The 15,694-nt window shown below is 42.0% G+C and overlaps 1 protein-coding gene across 7 annotated transcripts in view; it reads left to right on the top strand.

The window, feature by feature from the left end:
• DYNC1I1 (dynein cytoplasmic 1 intermediate chain 1) overlaps positions 1-15,694 on the top strand; it is a 185,939-nt gene that overhangs the window by 145,216 nt on the left and 25,029 nt on the right. For all 7 annotated transcript variants that reach the window (XM_038127778.1, XM_038127774.1, XM_038127776.1 and 4 more), the window contains one exon: positions 2,371-2,515. In XM_038127778.1, the coding sequence (XP_037983706.1) occupies positions 2,371-2,515 (145 nt within the window). The remainder of the gene's footprint in view (positions 1-2,370; positions 2,516-15,694) is intronic.

Here is a 15,694-nt window from a genome sequence, read left to right on the forward strand (position 1 = left end):
GTGTACCTGTGTCGATGAGAGACAGCCCAGTGTGTGTGGAGAGTGTTCAATGTCTTCTTCTCTTGGATCAACAATGTCTGTATTGTTCCTGTGACCAGCACAGGAGCTCCCCAACTTTGAGCATCTTTGCTACAGCCTGTTATACTGGGACAGTTACCCCAGACTCCCTGTGTAGCTGGTGGTGAGCAATGATTACCCTTAGGTTGACTTCCTTTACCTTTTTCAGTCATGTGCCTGAAGAGAAGTACCTCAGAAATACCTCTTTCTCTCCGATGAGATGAGATGAGATGAGATGAGATGAGATGAGATGAGATGAGATGAGATGAGATGAGATGAGATGGAGGTTTACACAACTGTATACAGGTTTATACACCTAGCTGAGATGCAGGTGTCTATGTCTGCACAAGTTAAATGAGGCCTAGGAGACATATCTGTTGCAGGGTAATCAGGCCTAAACCAATATCAGATGGTAATCTGTTCTATTTTTTACCATTCTCAGCTCCATCTTCAGTCTCCACATGGATAAATCAGAGAAAAGCCACCATGGGCCTGGTTCCTTTAATAACATGGATGCAGCCACAGTGTGCCACATGGGTTCTAGAGAATCCTGTGCTCTCTCACACTGTGGTCACACATAATATAACCCAGGCTGTAGTTTGATACTGCAAGTTCCTGCAGGATGCTAGTGTGCTCTGTTAGCTTCCAGTAGTAGTTTTATCTCTGGGAAACTTGAAAGGCTTTTGTAAAGAACAAAAGCTTGGTTTTCCACTGACAGACTTGGAGCTCATCCCCACCAGTAGTACGCAATGTTCTCTGAATTCATATTTTATCATATTTTGAGTTTATGTTGGCCAAAAAGACATTGATACAGTGGTTTAAGATTGTAAGGCTTCTATTTCACATTCCCAATGTTTTATAAATACGGTTTTACATATGTTTTGTTCAATGATTTTTATTATTTTAAAATATTTTTATTTTAGCCTGACCGCTGACAGTGTTGCAAAATTGTGTCTATTTAGACATATACTGATAGGCTGTGTGGCGGGTCATGGTTTGAATGAGTCTTAGGCTGCTAGGATGAATGGAGCATGCCCAAGGGCATTTCTCACTTCTGAACTTCCAGACTTGCCTGGTTTGTTCCTCACAAGAGGAGGAAGGTGGCAGATCCTCTTTTTAGCACACCTTTTCAGAAACCTTCTACTGACCATTGACAAAAGCTCTTCTGCTGCTCCTGCCTGTCTTTCCTGGAGCTTTTTGCTATCATCCCTGGTTTACTTCCAGAGGCTCTTGTGTCCTTCAGCCCAGCACAGTGAAGAGCCATATGTCATTCTGGAAAAAGGTGTGTCAAAGCACAGCAGACACCAGGGTGGTCTCGGTGCTCCAGGACTCCCCTTACCCCACTGACTACGTGGCAGATAGCTGGGATCAAATAAGAGGTGTCCTTTGTATCCAGCACTGCAGGACTCAGCCCCTGCTCCAGCACATGCTGTGAGGTCTGGCAGGGGAACATAAGTGAGGTCACCCTGTCCACATAGGAGAGGTAAGGGGACACTGCACCAGCTGGATGAGGGACCAGCTTCCTCTGGCACAGCTCCATATCTCCTTTCAGTATACTGTACTCACACTGGCACAGGGCAATTTTTCTATAATCTAGCTAAAAGGGTAATTTCATTATTCCCTTTTCTGTGTACACTGTGAGACAGCACTGACAACTGATCTGGCATCATTTGCTTCCAGGAAGAAGAAAACAGTGCACGTTGTCTCTTACAGAGTGTTGTACTTTTCCTTGCTAATAGCTATTCCAGCCTCTGGCTGATGAAATGCACATCTCCCCTTGTTCAAAGTAATGACTGTATGATACCTGATCACAGGATCAATCACTTCACTTTTTGTGAAAAAGCATTTGCATCCTAGTGACTTGATTGACTGCTATGAAAAGTTATCTTAGATATTTAAGAGAAAAAGAATTGCCCATGGTAAGTCATTAACATATCTGCATTTTTATTTTAATGGTTATTCCTTGTGATAATGGCTTACTCAGAGGCATAAGCTATAGTATAATTACAATTTTGAATTTTATAATTATACAGAAATGTTATTTCAATCTACAGGAGTAGACAGTGTAAGTAGAAGTGAGTAAGGTAAGTCTTCAGAAGTAAGAGAAATTCTCCCGATTCTGAGCTCGATTCTGAGCATTAATTTTGCCCACTGGAGTAAACCTCTGCAGGCAAAGTCCTTAGCAGAAGGAGAAAGATTTGCAGGTTAAATAGAACTTTAAAAGGAAACAGGACCCCAACAGTAAAGAAAAGTTATGTTAAAACACTAGGTGGTGAATCACTCTCTGCGTGTAAATCCTTCTTCTCCCTGCAGTAAAGCTGGCATTGGTGAAATTTTTGAAGGCCACCAAGGACCTGTCACAGGAATCAATTGTCACATGGCAGTGGGTCCAATAGACTTTTCCCATCTCTTTGTCACATCATCATTTGACTGGACAGTGAAATTGTGGACCACAAAGGTAAGAAATCCAAGTTGGGCTGGGACAAGTAATTCCACTTGTGAAAATGCTGTTGTCAGAAATATTTTAATATTGTCTATCAAGTCCTACGAACCAATTAATTGAAAGGCTGTGGTTAGAATGGGCATAGTGATAGAATTGAAAGTAAAATATACAGCTAGTGTAATTACCCTCAATCATATTTGCCCTTGAGCATACCTTGCCCTTTAGCAGGTCTTCATTTCAGTATTAACCCTAGTGCTGAGCAGTTTCACAAGGCAAGGAGATGAGGATGTCTTGAACTCCAAGCCATCAAACAATCCATTCAGCTCTCCCTGTGCAGGCTAAATTGCAAGGCTAATACTATGCACTGTGGTGGTGCAGGAGCAGGAACCCTTTCCTCTGATGAAGCAACAGGGGAAGTGCACATACAACTTAGTGCAATCAATATCACTTGTGAAATGCACTGCTGGAGGAGGCTGTGATAGCCAAAAGGTATAAAATGTCCCAAAGACATTAGACACTGGAAGCAGGGAGGAAGTACATGCTGGAACTTACATTCATGATCTGCTGCTGACTACTCTTGGCCGCCTGTCCATGATGGCTTTCAGAGAAAGCAGCAGAATAGCAGAAATGACACAGTCCTGTGAATCTTTGAAACCCCAACACACCATGGGACACACTAAACAGACCACCAACCTGATGGATTGTATCGGCTGATAAAACAGGACAATGAGATGTAAAATCCTAATTATATAAGTCATCTAAATGTTGGTTTGTTTTTTTTTTTTATATACACCAGAGTAGAGAACTGCCTTCCAAATGTCAGGTTCTTGCCTTAACCAAGTCGGTTTTATGCCTGCATTTGGTTCACATCTTGAGCTGCACCCGGCAGAGTTCCCGTACTGGAAGCTGACCACAGTCAGGAAGTATCTCAGCATGTGTTCCTCTAAGACATCAGGGCTTGGAGATGCTAGAACAGATGCACAGCAAATGTAAATATGAAAGCGATCAGAAGGCCTCATGTGACAGCCTCGTGCTGGAAAAAGAAGCAGTTACCTAGATGGTAACTTGTATCTTCCCAGTGCTTTTAATGGCCTGATCCAATGTGTGGGCTAATTAACAGGTATCTTTTCCTAGTCGGGTTTTGTCTTGAGCATTACGCTTCAGGAAACTCATAATGAGAAAGGTGCATGATTTACCTAACTCACATGTAACTGTATACATCACTAGACCCAGCCTGAACCAATGCAAAAGTAATCCAGAGGAGTGGACATGGGCAGGCTGGAATGGGTCTGGGATGGTTCCTAGGCAGTAAATGTTAGAAAAGGCTGCAGGATAGCCAAGGCATGGACAGCTTAAATGTTGGCTCAGTGGGGCTAGATAGGCTGTTTGGTATGTGAGACAAGGGAGTCCTGGGCAGTGGTGACTTCTCTTGGGAGCAAGGGAATACTGGAGTATTGAAGCTGAAGCTGAGTAAGGGGGGAAGAATTTGTGGGGAGTGCAGGGAAGATGAAAGGCAAGTATTGAATTCCAATCACACATGTACAGAAAAGTCTTGGATTGGTATTTAGCTGTCAGCTTGAGGCTGAATATGGCAATGAGGGTCTCATTCATCTGCAGATTAAATGAAATTGCATTAAGGGATAATAAAGCCTGATTTTTATTTTAAACCCTTGGGATTTTAGAAGTTAGTAGTAACACTAACACAGCACATTTTGGGCACAAAGACACTGCAGATAGCAATACACAGTTATCCTTGTGGAATATTTCAGTGCCAGAATGGTTGGGTCTGATTTTGTTCAAGACAATCAGTTTTCAAAGAGCCAAACCATTTAAATTTCTGATATCTATCAAGCTGTGGCTTGTCTGGCAAGAGAGGCTTCCTGAGAAAGCTGTTTGACTGAGCTGGGCGAGCTGTGATGTGCATGTGACACACCACAGCACCGCTCAGACCTGGAAGCTGCATTGCTGTTTTGGATCACTCACTTTCTTCTGGAGCAGGTTTAAGCAGCAGCAGCAGCCCCAGGCTGCTGCCCTGCCAGCCACTGCCCTGTGAAAACATCCTCTGAGACACTAGACAAGTTCTTAAATTATGATGAATGTTTTCTTTTTCTCCCCATTCAACTGCATCAGAAGTTTATTTCCATATTGTCTGAATAATTTTCTTGGCTGGAGCTACTACATATTTAAGGCTCTCTTTGTTCAGTTCTCATCGTCAAGGCTCAGTCAATCAGTGGGCTCTGAAAAAAAATAGTGGATTGATATTAAGTATTAAGTGCTTCTGCTAGCTAACAAGATTTTAGTCTGAATTGGTTTATTCCTTTAGCTTCTTATTTGTAAATTTAATCTCCCTATCAGCATCCAAAGCCATATTGCTTTCCTGCTTCTACCAGCGTTGCCTACTTAATCCTGTGCACATTATCCTCTTTGGTCATGAAATTCAATTCCTTTCTGTTTCACAGGTTCAGAGTCAATGTCCAATTGTAAAGTGAACCATAAAAGCTTTGTGTTTATATTGTCTATTGATGTTGTGTAGCATCCTGGGGTGCTTACAAGAAAGGCACTTTCATAGCAGGCATTTGACTGATGGATTGAAAGCACCATCTCCCTTAAAAACTCTCACTTTACATTTTATAATGTTTTTGTGGTTAACACATTTTCTAGCTAAAGGCAGTTCAACCAGGTGACTGAGAATAAGATTTTCACTAGCGGATGAATGAGCGTTTTGTACATAACACTAACACAAGGTTCACATAATCATCCATCACATTAGCCAAAAATTAGGTCCCTGTGTGAATAGCAAGCAACCAGAAGCAACAGGAAAAGAAACAGAATTTGCAAAGATAGTTGCTTGATAACCACAACATTACCTGGTTCCTGATGAAGTTAATAGGGCTTTAAACTTGAATTCATGCTACACCATGTGAGCAAGTCTGGGATGCAGAGCTGTCAAAGGGAAGTCCCGACGTGAAGTGTCTGTGGAGCTCTGCCCTTAATTAGGTAGTGTCGGTACGATGCTTTGAAGAGGTAAAGTGCTAAGTGGAAATGCTAAGTGTTGTTAATTAATTAAACACTAATCCTCATGAATGAATAGCATGAGGTTAAATAATGAAATGTAAGTATTGTTATTATTACAGCAATTGCTGTTTGGAGAGCAAATTTTTTGATTTTGTGTCAAGAGATGGAAGCTGTCTTGGAATTGTTAAAACATAGCAAAACATAAGTTGGTTTCAGCTAAAGCCTAGAAGATGGCTTGTTTCCTGCTAAGGGAGTTAATAAGGGTCTGGACAGAGAGCTGGATTTTGTTAGCTTTTTCATCCTTCACATGCCTTCTTTAGCTCTTATCCTTCCACTGAGGGGAGTTGCTAATGACTAATTTTCTCCTCTTGCACCTATGCCTAAGTCGTGCTCAGATGGGCAGAGACTGGTGTAACTGTAACAACGTTGCTGTATCCCCATCCATGCTTGTCTCCCTCTGCCTAATATTTAAGTAATGGTGATAATGCCAAAACCAGAAGGAGGCTCAGAGGGGAGCAGACTGGTAGTAGGGCCACCACATAACCATTAGCAGGGTGTAATGGAGCCAGGGGTCACGTGTGCCCTCGGTGACAGACTAGCCATTGTGTGTCTATGCTCAGCTTTGCTTTACTGGCACGTGCATCAATGGTAGCACCTTCCTCGTGCCTCTCCTTTGTCTTTTCTTTTTTTCTTATGCTCTTCACATGCTGCTCTTCTCTTCTGGTATGCTGTGCTGTTCCAGTCTGTTGAGCTTTTTAGAGAAACCACATTTTAAACAGCAAACATTCCCATTTCTATGCTATGTGCCTTCACATACATCTCTGTACCTTGAAAATCTTACGCCCCTGTGCTTATCAAAAACTGGGTATGACCCAGTCCTTCTGCCTCTCAGAGCAAATTACTCTACCTGTCATACCTTCCTATCAGCATGTAAATTCAGACTCCACTGGTTTTCATTTGGCCTAGAGTTGAACACCATCTCCTCCAAGATCCAGCTGAAGCCTACCTTTACAAAAATGCAAAGAAGCATGTGGTGGTGGTGGGGGTGGTGGTGTTACTATAGGCAGGTACCTCTGCCCTTCCTGAGAAGCCTTGCTGATAGGATATGATCAAATTCACTTAATAGAGTAAATTTCTCATATTGTCATGTAAGGCATTTAGATGACTCTTCATATGAAGTTGGATCCTCCTGGTTCTTTTATTATGTAGCGCTTTCACACTTTGGTTTCTTATGCAGCCACTGGAAAGAAGTAACTGTACAGCACACATTAGACACCTCTTGGAGAGACCACCATTCCTGCCCACCACTGTCTATGCAGGAGCCCAAGTCTGGCAGATGATCAGTTGCTGTAGCTTTTGGTGGCTTTTTGCATCTGGGCAGCCTCAGGCCATATCTAAACTGGCAGACATGTCAGCACTTTTGAGCTCCCAAGTCTTTTTTCTTATCCAGGCTTTTCCCAAGCCACTACCAGGAAGGAATCAGCGTCTTTATCCCATACCACATGCCCATATACATATGCACCTTGATTTGCAGCCAGAATCCTGTGGAATCCTTTACTACTCCTCCCTCTGACTGATTTTGGTGGGGCTCAAATGTCTATCTCAAGGGACAATTCACTCCTCTTATTTTGGATACCTGACTAGAATGGTCTCCCTCACTGATGCCTTACCACACAAAGCTCCTTCTGTTCTCTTTGATAAAAGCAATTAAAATGATTAATTTGATTAATCACTGTCCAAATGTTAATTTTATCTGGTTATAGAGAATGACAAAGGGTGATAAAGTAGCATGCTGGGATTTCATGGAAATGGTCTCTCTGTAGTGTGAGTTCAGAATTTTGAGTTTGATCCAAAAATAAGGCAATGAATGAATTTGCTTCAGAGCACACTTTCTGTCAGAAGGCCAAGCTGACTTGGAGAAGAGGGTGGAGTTGCCTGTTCAGACAGGATTTTTTTAGGTTTTGCCCTTTACCTCTGGAGCCAGAGGTCTGGCTCTCATCCAGCTATTAAAAAAAAAAAAAAAAGGTATTTTCTAGGTAATTTTAAAGAGCAAAACCAAACCAAAGTGAAGTCAGGTGGCTTGAAATCAGTCCCAAGTTTTTCACTTAAAATACTTCTCCTTATTTCAGTTGCCTGTGTAGCCATATTTGATAAGTATTAGGAAAATATTAATCAGCTGGCCAACATACTTAATTTACTGACATGAAACATGGTGCTTCTTTGTGATACATTTAGTGAACAATGGCACACACACAAATAAAACAGTCATCTAAAATACTGAGTTCTAAAAACTCAGTGGGTTAAACTGTATTTCAGAAAACCCTAATATAAATCCAGCTGTAGCAGTGAAAGCTCTATTTGCGCATGGAAAGCAGAAATGGATTTCAGGAGCTTATATAATCTGTGCAAAACAAAGTCATCATTCCTTTTTTTTTTCCCTGAAATCAAAATGCAAACCTCCCACTGACAGCTCTGTTGCAGAATTACACTGGAGGATCAAGCTCGCATGGAATAGGGAAGCATTTCAGGACAATTATCAGTATCAGTACCAGGACTTCTTCCCTAATGGAAATTTTCTCCCACCTGCTTCAGGCAGCCATCCTTTCTCCTGCCATGTGAGAGACTTTTGTTATCAGTAAGAAAAAAAAAAAAAAAGGAACTGTGTTCAAAGTCCTACAAGATGGAGCCGTCTTCAATAATAATTAGCCTCAAAATCATTGCTTGCTGACCCTTGAAAGCTCTGCGGGCATCCTGGTGGCAGCAGCTACAAACACTAATCTCGGCTGTTTAGCAGACAGTGCTGTAACATCAGGCTGTGTCAGCCATCCTGCAATGCTCCTCGTGCTCCTGCTTCCTGGCAGCTGAACTGCAGCAGCAGGGTCACTTGAAAGCCTGGCAATTCGCTGAGTACATACGCAAGGCTGGGCCAGGTACCCTGCAATGAGCAGCATTTTCCATCAAAAAGAAAAATTGAATTTTCAGGGGCCTCATACTGAATGTTCCCATCAGATTCACAGGGGTGGGACCCAACCAAACCACAGCTACATTATCCCACTACTCTCCTCGCCTTGCAATTTGAGCTAAACTGCCTCTCTTTAACAACTTGAGGCCCGAAGCAGGGAGAGCAGTGCCACTGGCCCCAGACGAGGTACATGCAGGACTCCAGTGAGTGCCACTGCCACTCCTGCATGGCAGGAAAGCTCTAGTGCACCGATCCAGCTTCTCCCAAATCATCTCAGCCACTCTCCAGCACTGCTTCCTTGTCTCATCTGCATGGGATGTAAACAGGGACTGACAACTGAAGGTAGAAGACCAAATATGTCCTTCAGTGTTTCACTCTGTGTTCCCTCTGATCAGGATTTGGTGATTCTTCCATCAACATGCCATGCTTATAATTTTCAGCAAGTCCCTCAAGAGCTTCTCTGAAAAATAATCCAGGAATACAGTAATATAAAGGCAGGAGTATGAACTATGAATCAGTTTGCTAGGCAAGGACAATAGGACTTTCTATAGTGTTTTGAGCTTCTTAAAAGAAATTGAGCTATTTTTAGAAGTAGTTAGAAATTCCAAAAGAAAACAATAGTATTTCTAAAGAAGTATTTTGACACAAATGCATAATTAGTAGTTTAGGAAGAAGTACTGTCCTGCTTAGAGCATGTTTTAGATAAAAGGTGGAAAACTTGACTACCATTTAGCGATGAAGTCAGCAGTCTGAGGAAATACAGAACAAATGGCAGATACCTGTATAGGCTTTTCCAGTGTTGCTGTCTGCACTTGCCTCCAGTTTGATGTGGGTGAATGAAGCAGAGAATATTAAACCTCCCAGAGTGGAAACCCATAGGCACAACTCTTGTAATTTTGGAGTAAGAGGGGCTCCAGATTAGGAATTAAACTGGATGATCTAAAATGCAGAAACAAGAATTCACCAGCCTGGCCAGCAGGAACTAGGGATAAAAGTGAGCTGGGGAACACTGTAAGTCAGTCTGCCTTACATACATTCTGATGTTTTTAAAGTTCATCCATTGCAAGCAAATCTTCTAAACAATTCAAATTTACAGTAGGCATCAAGTAATGCACATTTATATCAAACTTACTGAAAATAGTTCCTCAGCTAATATGCAGTGGTAAAGAAGAATGCTATTCTTTCTGCTTTTTTTTTTTTCTTTAGAAAATAAAAAGGCATTTTTCCATTGGGTAAAGGCATGGTAGAAGAGAACTTTGGAAATAGAGCAGCACAGCCAGAATGTGTTGCACCTCTGCTGAGTACTTAAAGAGTTAAGAAGGATTAACCACATAAGGAGTTTACCTGTCAGTAAAACTAGCTTCTAGGCTATATCCACAGATTTCAAAAGCTCTGCTGTTTGAATTTCTGATGCTCTTAAAAGACAAGTGCTGTCTGACTTTCCAAGTTCTTTTATGTTTTTCTTCATACCATAGTATTAGACATTAAGATCAGTTCTCATTAAAACCGCCTGTGCCAATCATCAAACCTTTTTTCATTTGCTTCTTTCTTTCATACTCACTTGTGGCACTTTGACTTTGAAGGAAACCACAAAAAATGTAATCATCAGGTTATCTCCAGACTTGGTCTGCTCTCATAGCCCCTTTCCTTTTGGCCTTACCCTTGTCCCCTCCTCTATCCATAATAATTCCCACATGTTTATGCAAAAATATGGGACTTTCTTTTATTATTGACAATTAAGAAAGGCAACAGTTTTGGCATCTCTGCAAGAAAAATAATTTCTAAAAGTGAACAGTTTTCTGCTTTGTCTGTCTGCAACTTTTAGAATGCCAAAGCCCAATCAGTGTAACAATACTACAGCGCTTGAACAAAAGGGTTGTGAAGAGTGTAGGAATCATTTCCACTCATTTCTTTCCCCCTGTTGCTTCTGAGTCTAAAACTTAAGCCTGTTACGTTGCCAATCAAGTCAGTTTAGACTTGATTCAGTGACCTAGTACTCACCTGACAGTGAGGTGACACAACATACAGATAGGTCATAGCCCAGTGAAATGTTCTTTGAGTCCCAGAGGCTCATCTGCAATCCAGCACTGACATTGACTGCCAGAGGCAATTTTAAGGCAGGTAAAGGAGTTTTTACTCATGTGACTCAGTTCAGGTACCTCAGTTAGCCAATGACATTGGGTGACTAAAGATGAACATCACCCTTTTGCTTTCCCACTGCTGTCCTTTGAAGGTCTTGCTAGTCCTGGAAATGGTGGAGCAGGCTACAAGTTGTGAGTTGTATAGTACTGGGGTCTGCAGGATAATGATACCCTTTGTGGAGAATGCAGACAGGCTTTGCTGAGCCATTGGGGATGTACCTGTAACTACTGCCTCTAATTTATGACATCTAGTAACAGTTCTTGGGAATGCCGTGACTTTTAAAAATGAGCATAAACTGAAGTAAGTCAAGGCCCACAAGTATAGCATCCAAGCAGGAGCTATTGGATAATTCTAGATCACTGTAACTGTTAGAAAACAGATTTGGGAGAAACATGATAGTCCAGAACTGGCAAAATTCCTGTGGAGATCAGTCAGTCTGAATGAAACCCAGGGTCTCTTTGACTCCATACAAACAGAGAACATGAAGGCTTACAAGAGCAGTAGAGCATTATACAAAGCAGAGAGGACTGAACTCCTCACCTCACCACAAGAGGTATGGACAAGTAACCCCAAACAGCTAATAGCTGGTGTCCCAAGAAGGACACCATTAAAGGGGGAAAGGTCAAGACCAGAGTAAAGCAAATTTGATGAGTATTTAACTCAATATTCCTAGCAGCTTTTAATTTCTGCCATGCTGTCTGCATGTTTTGAGATGGCCTGGTTAAGTGGCACCATCAGAAGGGAAACAATGAGCCTGGATTCAGCAAAATATTGAGGTCTCTTTCAAGATGGAGAAGACTGGGCCTATAGAACTGAACAAACTCAGATACTAGCCTGAGCAGAAGTTCTACAAGCTGTGCCCTGTCCCACTTTCTTTCACATCATCTAGTCAGTGTGACAGTGCAGCACTCACTTTAAAGAAAGACAGAAGATAGTACCTTCCCTATGTGTTATCTCTGCTGAAAGAAGCGTCTTTCTTTGACACCATTTTGCACGTTGTGGTTTTGGGTTTGTTTGTTTTTTTTTAATCAATAAAGACTATTTATAGAATACTTGGTCTCACAGGGACCAAGTTCCATGGTTTGGGTTGAAGGGTCTGTAAAAATCATCTCATTCCCAACTGCTATTCCCTGGTTTGTTCAAGGGCCAAACAGACAAACAGACAGTGCTCAAGACCACTCTGGCCCTGCTCTTTCCAAGTGCCTGAAAGCCTGAGCTTGAGCCTAAACAAACAACATTAGCTTGTTCAGAAAGTTTCTACCCCAAGGACTAATGAATCTATCATATTTGCTGCACACCTAGAGAAATAAAATCAGCTTGAATCAACTTGCAAGTACTGCACAATACTGATGGCTGTTGTTAATATGGTGAGAGCCAGAAGTATGGTGTTTGGCTTATCATCTTTAGACTAGAAGACAATTGAGTAGAAAGAAAGAAGTGGAGACAGCAGAGTGTGTGGTGTCACCACACATCTGCACTGCTGAAGGTACAATCTAGGAAAGTACCTTTAAGTGGAGCTGACACCCACAGAAATTGTGGCAACATGTAAAAAAGTGCTCGTTTCATGAAATGGGCAAAGCCAATAGTTTTTTCCATGGCTTTTTAGAAGTCAGATGCTAGTTAAAACCTGTGTATATGTATACATTCCTGTATATGGATAATTAGCTACTTCATGTGTGGCGCCTCCTGGATTAAAGAAAATTCTTCTATGCAAATAAGTGGAATAGACTGGTCAAATTTATATGTGTAAAAAACCCCTCTTTTATATAAATGTGTAGAATTTATTTAGGTGAGCTTCTTATTTCACAAACAAGTCTTACTTCCTAGACAGCCAACGGGTACATAAAATGTTCACTCTTCATTGTCCTCTTAAACAATGCCTCTATACAAACACTGAGGATAAATGATCCATAACATGTTTAAATAAATGAGGAAAAAACCCACATGTCTTGGAATTGGCTTTTTGCTTTTTCCACTAAACGCTCAAATCATGTTCCTTTGGAATCAATGGCAAAACTCCGTTGATTCTTTAGGGCCATATTTTCACCCTACATTCTTCTTTTTCACTAAAAAGTAGATTTGGCCCAAGTTTTTCTGAAGATACTGCTTTAAACTATTTCTTCTGTTCTACAGAATAACAGAGTGGGTTGATATTTAAGAATGAAAGGTCATCAAGTTTAAATTTCGGTTGTTTTATAATAATAGCCATATGTTAGTTATGGATTGTGTAGGTCTGAAGTTTTGGTAATTCAAAACTGCTTTAAAGTGACCTTTACATGGTTCCACATTTCAACATTTTCTAAAAGCAGTCGGTAGAGGTTCTTACTCATAAATTGTTGCATTACAAGATCTGCAGGCCTGGGCCCATAGTAGGGAAGCAGGCTTGCAGTAAGGAAGTCCTATGAACATTTATACACACACCTAAACTCCGAAATGGAGTCTTCACAATGAAGTCGACATAACTGCTCTCAGAACAGGATGAAATGTCAACTTTTAAGAAAGGCCAGATCCTGTTAGTATTGGAGACAGGACGCGAAGCAAGATGGACCATATGCAGTTGTTGTGCTTTTCTCTGGTTAAACAGTGCAAGAAGACAAGACAGTCTGGGAAATACTTTCTCTTTTTTCACTGGCAGCTAGTCAAGCTGGGAGGACACTGATATTGGAGGCAGTATGAAGGTGCAGCTCAGCTCCACTACCACTGCCTGATTTCTGCCACATGATTTCTCCCTGATTTCCCAACCACACTGCTCATCATGCCTTTTGGTTGGGCTGTTCACAATCCTGCAATTTCTTATTTCTTTGCAGTGCTCCATGCCCTATTCTGCTCCATTAATTTGTGTGTCATTCCTTGCATGTCTGAGATCTTTCTCAAAAGCCATATTATTCCTGATGTGCACTCTTTCCCTCTGGCTTTCTATCTGACTGAATATTTTCACTGTTACGGTAAAGGCATTTCATTTTTGGTATTTGAGGCTTTTCACCTCAAATCCCAGCACCTTGAAAATGTTTTTATTTTGATAACAGGGAAGCAGAGGCGCATCAGCCAAAGCTATTTCCCAGAGACTACACAACATGTGTACAGCAAGATATAGACTAGCACCAAATCTCCTGACCCTTCCTTCTAATGCCTTGGTCTTTAGGCATGAAGTGGAAAATAACGTAACAGAACTAAAAAAGCCATTTAAAAAGTGCCACACTCAAGATCAAAACAAGTTTTGATATGCTGACAAAAAGGAAATGCTGATTGAAATCTGCCCTGGATTGATTGATATCTTAATAGGCCCTTAACTTCTATGGAATTTTGTTATTTCTCCCATGACATTAAATGTTAAAGTGCTGTATGTGCAGCACTTTTCCCATGAATAAGAAAAATACCATCCATCTAGCAGTTGACCAGGTTTCTTTTTTTTTTTGGTATACTACTATCTTCAACACTCACCAGGATTCAGACACTTGATATATTTGAACCTAAATTAGATGTTTTCAATGAAAACCCACAGTGCAGCATTGGGAATCCATGTAGCTCTCTCTAAATACTATTTCCTAGCTCACAGTTATGAAGATTCACTTTGAAATTTCCTATGAAATACCTCTGCCTCTTCAAAAGTTTGGTGTTCATTTGGCCCTAAACCCTGGAAAAGCTTTAGCACAGGCATGTAAGTAATTCCATTAACACACGTAAGTAAGTCCACTGATAGTATAGTAGGCAGACACATATGTGTTTGGAGAAAAATACCTTCTTCAGGAATGAAATTTTTTTTTGTAATTTTTTCATTTTCTTTTACAAAACTCCAGCCTGGGGAAAGAAATTTAAATGGTGTACAAATTCGAGGTAATAAGGTCAAGCTCTGATTTCATTTCTTTGTTACACAAAATGTTTGCTAGTCTTATGAAATGAACAAAAACCATTAGGCCAGTTACAAAAATTTGAGACCCAATCCTGTAATCAAAGCATCTTTCATTAATTCAAGCAGAGGAAAACCCAGCCTCTGGGATAAATCCCTATGTATTTTCAGTGTGTTTGCAAAGGACAAAGTCGTGTAATTAAACCTCTGAATACTTTCAGTAATTTTTTTGTGATACCTGCGGTGGCCAGAAATATTACAGAACTGTTTACAATACAGTGCTGCAACAGCAGCACACCACATCAACACTCGGAGACATGGCAGCATAGAGATGGACACACGCCTGTCCCACACGCTGACCCTGCAGTGCTTCCAGCCCCAACATCCATCCAAGCACCGTGGGGTGCAAGACGACCAAAACCCAAACTAGCAACGACCTGTCCGTAAATAGATGTCAAATCGACTGCATTATCGCTTTAAATTAATAATATACGAGAGGAAAGCTATATAAAAACTGCAATTGGTCACTCCACTTTTTGAAAAAATAATGCATGGCTATGCTTTGAGGCAATCCGGACAGTGTTCCCTATGTCAAATGCACCAGGGTGCACTCCAGAGGGACCTGACCGAGATGTCACACTTAGACGGCCGGCTCAGTGATGCCGCATTTCCCGGGCCCGGGGGACCGCGGGGGGACCGGGGGCGCCCGTCCCGCCGGGCCGCGCTCGCCAGGGAGGCGGCAGGGAACGGCAGGAGAGGGGAGGCACTCAGGGAGACCCTCGGAGAGGTCCCATTGTTTAGATTTCTGTCATAAGCCATGAGAATACTTAATTTCTTTCATCTCTGGAGTTTTCATTATCATTCAAATTTCATTTTCCATTAATTGATCGGGGATTAGCGAAGCCATTATGCAAAAATTAAAGACAAGCCAGATGCGATGAATAATTCATGAGGGACAATTACACTTTATTCCTGTTGTACTTCCTAACTTCCCTCCGACTCCCCGCCTGCTGCAGATGACAGCCTTCCCTCCCTCCGGAGCAGCCTCCCTCCTTCCCTCCCTCTCTCCCTCCGGAGCGCGCCGGGCGCGGGGAGCCCGGGGCGGCGCGGGGCCGGTGCGCTGCCGCCGCCCGCCGCTAGGTGTCAGGCGCGGCTCGCGGTGCGCGGGGGCCGCGGAGGCGCCGCGCTGCTCCCGCCGCTCTCACGATCCTTATCGGAGCCTCCGCCG

This window comes from Motacilla alba, chromosome 2 (genome assembly GCF_015832195.1).
Source record: "Motacilla alba alba isolate MOTALB_02 chromosome 2, Motacilla_alba_V1.0_pri, whole genome shotgun sequence".
Taxonomy (NCBI): domain Eukaryota; kingdom Metazoa; phylum Chordata; class Aves; order Passeriformes; family Motacillidae; genus Motacilla; species Motacilla alba.